The 5756-nt window shown below is 36.8% G+C and overlaps 1 protein-coding gene across 1 annotated transcript; it reads left to right on the top strand.

The window, feature by feature from the left end:
• The first annotated feature begins 294 nt into the window (after positions 1 to 294).
• On the top strand, positions 295 to 1080 carry LOC127080571 (extensin-like). The gene has a single exon (XM_051020888.1). It carries the CDS (start codon positions 295 to 297, stop codon positions 1078 to 1080), a length of 786 nt encoding a protein of 261 aa, XP_050876845.1.
• Positions 1081 to 5756: the final 4676 nt, after the last annotated feature.

Raw genomic sequence — 5756 nt, forward strand, 5'->3', positions numbered from 1 at the left:
AAGCCCAGAAACTACATTCCTCTGGGAAGGCTAATCTCTGACGTTCTGATTGAAATTCTTCTGGTGGACCACCTGTTAAAGTTCAAACTCATGGAAGACGTGATGATCGACACTGGAAAACCTCTCAACGCCAAAAATCTGAAGAGCATGGGGATTCTGGATCAAGTTAAATTCAAACCTACTCTGGACACCTCCTAGGAAGCTCTAAAAGATCAGAGGGAGATCCCCCATGGACTCTATCTGTTCTCAAAGGAAGACCCCCGAGATGTAATCCTCTTTTATCTAGATAATCTGATGAAAGAAGGAGTAGATATCTCAGACTTCAACCTAAGCGATCTACCAGATAAGCCTCCAAACTTCATGAAGCATCCACGAGGACCCTCTGAGAAGGCGAGGCAAGCGAAGAAGGCAAGACTAGGAGACTCCTCCGGATCAAGACCTCCAGCACCTCTGCATGGGCCTTCTGGTAAGTCTGTTTCTCTTGCTCCCTCTGCACAAACACATCCAATTGCTTCTTCTATCCCTCAACCAACACCTATCTACACTCACTCAGAAACCCCTCCATCAACCACCAAAACATCTCATCAACCATCCCAGAAATTTAACCTTGCCACCACCACCTTACCTCTTTCTGACGCAGAAATGCTGAATGAAACCACCTCATCATCTTCTTCCAGAATCACCCCCTACTTCAACATTTCATCAGACACTGAACACTTTGACCCCTCATCTCCCACTCTGGCCCAGCTTCAAGCTCAGACTCTGGTCTCACAACAGCCAACACAAACCACACCTGAACCTGAAGTCACTTCACCTCCCGCAGAACAACCAAACCCAACACGTTCTGACCTTCAACCTTCTGAAACAAATAACTCTGACATACACCCACCAAATACATCCGCTGAACCACAAACTCCCACTTTAAATCTAAGCCCTCCCAATTCTCCACCTCCACCCTCTGAACCAGAAAACACCCTGCCAACCCTAGAGGAAGCAAAAATGTTGTTTGTAGGAGCCTCAGTTGACAAGGTCAAGTCTCTGACCATCAGTGATGATCCTTCAGCTGTTAGGACACACTAGAACAGAGTTATTGGTTGGATGACCTCTGAAGCCTTCAAACTGAAGAGCCTCTCTGAGCAAGTCAGAAACGACTTCATCAGAGATGCTGAAGTAAGACTATATGAGCGCCTAGCCAGAGAAGCTGAGGAGCAAGCCAGAAAGCAAGCAGAAGAAAAAGCAAGGCAAGAGGAATTGCAAAGACTTAAGGAAGCTAAAGCCAAAGCTCTAGTTGACGCTGCTGCTGCTGAAGCTGAAGCTAAAGTTGCTGCTGAAGCTGAAGCTCGTCGTGCTGAAGAATCTGCCAATAGGGTAGAACCGGATGTTCTGACTCAGGGGGAGTCTTCCACCTTTGTCCCTCTGGTTCTCAAGACACTTGAAGATCTTCAGAAGGAGCAGAAGGAAGTCCGAGCTAGATTAGATCAACAGGATTCAGTCAATGTCAACATTCAGAATCTGCTGACCCAACTGCTTCAGAGGATGCCTCCACCTCCAAACCCTTAGGCACCTAGGATTTTCCTTTGCTGATTTGCTTGTTGCTTTCTGATTATGTTTGTTCTCGCTTTCTGCTGTTTGTGTTTTCTATCTGAATATATATATATATATATATATATATATATATATATATATATATATATATATATATATATATATATATATATATATATATATATATATATATATATATATATATATATATATATATATATATATATATATATATATATATATATATATATATATATATTTGTCTTTCCTTTATCTTACTGTCTTTTTGATTCTGACAAAAAGGGGGAGAACTAAAAACAGCTCTGATGAAAACATATATAAATCCTTCAGTACTCTGCAAACATTGTTTTTAAATGGTTCTAATCCTTTTTGACTTAGAAATTTTGCAGAAGAATATCGAGAAACATCATATCATGGAAGCTCCGGTAAGAACTTCTGAACTCCCAGACTTATCTCAGGGGGAGCTCACGTTTATTTGATCTAAATATTCTTATCTCTAAATGTTTCATCTCTTAATTAAGATTGTTTTGTCATCATCAAAAAGGGGGAGATTGTAAGAACAAGATTAGTTCTACAATATAATTCCAGGATTTTGATGATAACAAAGGATGAAACCAAAAATGACACCCTAACGAAATTTCTCTAAGTGTGCAGGACTCTGAACAACAACAAAGGAATCTGATCCTTGTATCAGATACAAACTCTGATCAGATACAAAGTATTAGAAGATCAGAAGCATCTGAAGAAGAAGTGCGTTCCAGAAGTTCTGACTCTGAGCAAAACAGGACAGCAGAATACCAGAAGTTTTAAACTTCCACTGGACTCAGTTCTGATGATCTAAAAGACCAGTACTCTTAGAAGCTCTGATGTAACCTCAACGCAATCTCCTTCTGACACAGAAACTCCGAGATAACAAAGACTCTGATGAAGATTCTCCAAATCCAGAAAGAGTAACGGAAAGAACTTCAAATGGAAAGAAAATAGTTTTAGAAAGAAGTTATTCAAGGAGACAAACTGGTTATGGCAAGAAACACAGAAGTAATGACATTGAATGCTCATTAAAGGCCAATATTCTGTCATCACTCCAACGGTCCTTTCACCACTATATAAAGGACAACCTACTTCATTGAGAGACACAACAACGCACAGAAAATTCTTTACATTCTCTCTTAGTTTTTTCATGAGCTGCTGCTCATACGTGAAAATACTTGCTAGCTTATTCTGCTGTAATATTTGCTTACTCTTAGAAGCATTCTCGATTACAAATCTATTTTTGCTAAATTGCTTTTGTTCCTCAAGTGACTCTGCATAGTCTGTATACTTGGGAGGACTAAGAGATCACTCTCTTAGACGTTTGGTTGTATTAATCTTTTTAGATTAGTGGATTAAGTCCTTTTTGAAGGCGAAATCACCTTGGCCGGGTGGACTGGAGTAGCTTTGTGTTATAAGCGAACCAGTATAAAATTATGTGTGTTCTTATCTTTGAAAAAGCTTTTATTTTCCAAAACAATTCAAACCCCCCTTTCTTGTTTTTCTCACCTTCAAATTTCTAGCTAGAAGAATATCGACACTTCCATCAAAGACCTTGCAGCCTAAATTGGCAATTTAGTCAAACAAATATCAGGTTAGGAAAAGGAATAATGTGAAGTTGTTACAGCCAGAAGTAACAAAAGAAATTGTAGTCATGAATAAAAAGAAATAAGTAATGTTGAAGCCAAAGAAGACAAAAAGGAAACAAAAGACGCAAAAATGACCATAATGAAAAAATGAAGAAGAGTTGAAAATAAAGGAGGAGGAAAAAATACATAAAATTAGGGAGGAAAAAAGTAAAATGCAAAAAAACTCAATTCAAAACCTACTTTACCCTCGTAATCCAACTAAAAAAAATAAGAAAAGAAAATATGCAAGGTTTCTAGTCATTTTAAAATGCTTTCAATTCCACATACCATTTTCAAAAGACTTGGAACAAATGGAAATATACACAAAATTTACGAAAGAGGTCCTGACTACAAAAAGAGGATATACTAATGAAGACACCATACAATTGGATTCCAGTTGCAGTACAATAATTAAAAAATGAACCAAATGGAGACATCCTTAAACCAGAATTGAAAACACAGTCATCACATTTAAAATATGGCTTCCTTGAATTATATGGCTTCCTTGAATTATATTGCAACAAAATTGTGATTATCAAAATTGAGGCAAGAATGATATACCCGATTTCAGATAGCATTTGGGTAAGCCTTGTCCAATTAGTTTCAAAAAAGAGTGGTATGACAATAATCAAAAATGAAAAGAATGAACTAATTCCAACAAGAAATGGTGGAGAATGTGTATAGACTATAGGAGACTTAACCAAACCACTTGAAAATACTATTTTGGACCAAATGTTGGAAAGATTGGTTGGCCAAACATTTTACTATTTCTTGGATGGATATTTCAGCTATAACCAGATAAAGGCAAACCCTAAGGATCATGAAAAAAATATATTTTATTTGTCCATTCGGTGTCTTTTCATATAGAAGAAGTCCCAATGAATTATGAAATTCTCATTCAGCCTTTCAATAGTGCATCCGTGCAATCATTTCTAATATAATTGAAAAATGTATTGCAGTCTTCATAGAGGACTTCTCGGTATTTGGATCATCATTTGATATATGTCTGAAAAACATATATATCATACTGAAAATATGTATAAAGACCAATTTGGTTCTAAATTGAGAAAAATATAATTTTATGGTGACTGAAAGTATTGTGCTTAGGCATACTAATTCATCCAAAGGCATAAACTAGATAAAATTAAAATATAAGTGATTGAAAGATACCACCACCAACGAATGTCAAAGAAACCATAAGCTTCCTCGGCCACACTGGAATCTATAGGAGATTCATCAAGGATTCGTCACAAATTCAAAAATTGTTAAAAAAAACATGCTTAACAAATCTATGTTCTTTCATTATATGAATGATGTTTACTTGCTTTTAATGGTTTAAAATATAAACTAGTGATTGTTGCCATAATCACCGCAACTGACTTGATACTTGGATTTGAACTAATGTGTGATGCTAATGATTATGTGATAAAAGTAGTATTAGGAAAAAGAAAGACTAAATTTTTCCATGACATACATTACACTTGAAAAGTTTTGAATGACACTAAAGTTAATTATGCTACTAGAGAAAAATGATTTCTTGCGATAGTATATTTTCTAAGTTGGTTTCAACAATTTTGTCTTTCTAATGAACATTCCCAAAAGTATTCTTATTCCATTATTTAAGCTTGGATTTAAGGTTTTGGAGTTTTTTTGTGAAGGACAAACAAGGGGAAACCCATAATGGTATTCCAAGCATCCAAAATAACCTCCTTACAAGAAGGATGAGAAGCCCACATTTGTAAGAATTTGAAATGGGAAACAACTTTGAACTCATTTGTCAAGAATCCTAAGAGGATAGGGAAATGATCAGACCTGTTCCTAGAGAGGGTTCTAAAACTAGAAAAACGTCCACTAGTCAATCCAAAGTTAGTTGCAAATTGTCCTATTAAGTCTCCTTCAATCATTTGTGATGCATCAACAAAGCCTATCTCTAAAGAGCTTACTGAGTTGGAATCCTTGTCACAAGGTTTATTGTTAGGATCCTCTTTACACATGAGGGTTATTGACCACATGGATGTCAAAATGAACTATGGTTGTCACTGTCTCTCCCTCCAAATGAGTGACTTGAAAGCTAGCTTCATGGTTAGGGGGGTTATCGAGATTGAAGTTCCCATTAGGGGGTGGATACCTCTCTCAGCAAATGTGACATTCCTTTGTCTCTCTTTCTATGATCCAATGTAACGTAAGCTTGTTTTGGTTCCTGACCCTCCTTTTTAATCAAGCTTTCCTTTTTTTCAATTTGACCATTAGGGTTTTCTCTAAGAGTCATACAATGCAAAAATAAACACTGTAGACAATGCATTTGCTGAGATTGCAATAGTCGAGCATGTTTTCTTATTCCAGGTCTTCAAAAAAGTGAAACCTTTCCTTTCCACAAGAACCTTATCCCTCAAGTCATTAGCAACTTCCAAGTCCATAAAGACTCAGACGTAGTGCCCAAAAGGCTTATCAAAACTAGGTCTGCTGGTGGAAGTATCAGTGTAGCGGGGGGTTCCACTGCCACTAGCAATCACAAAGAGAATTTTAGGCCTC

This window comes from Lathyrus oleraceus, chromosome 5, assembly GCF_024323335.1.
Source record: "Lathyrus oleraceus cultivar Zhongwan6 chromosome 5, CAAS_Psat_ZW6_1.0, whole genome shotgun sequence".
Classification (NCBI taxonomy): domain Eukaryota; kingdom Viridiplantae; phylum Streptophyta; class Magnoliopsida; order Fabales; family Fabaceae; genus Lathyrus; species Lathyrus oleraceus.

Coding starts and splice junctions, on each gene's coding strand:
- LOC127080571 (XM_051020888.1), top strand. CDS start 295: ATGAAAGAAGGAGTAGATATCTCAGACTTCAACCTAAGCGATCTACCA.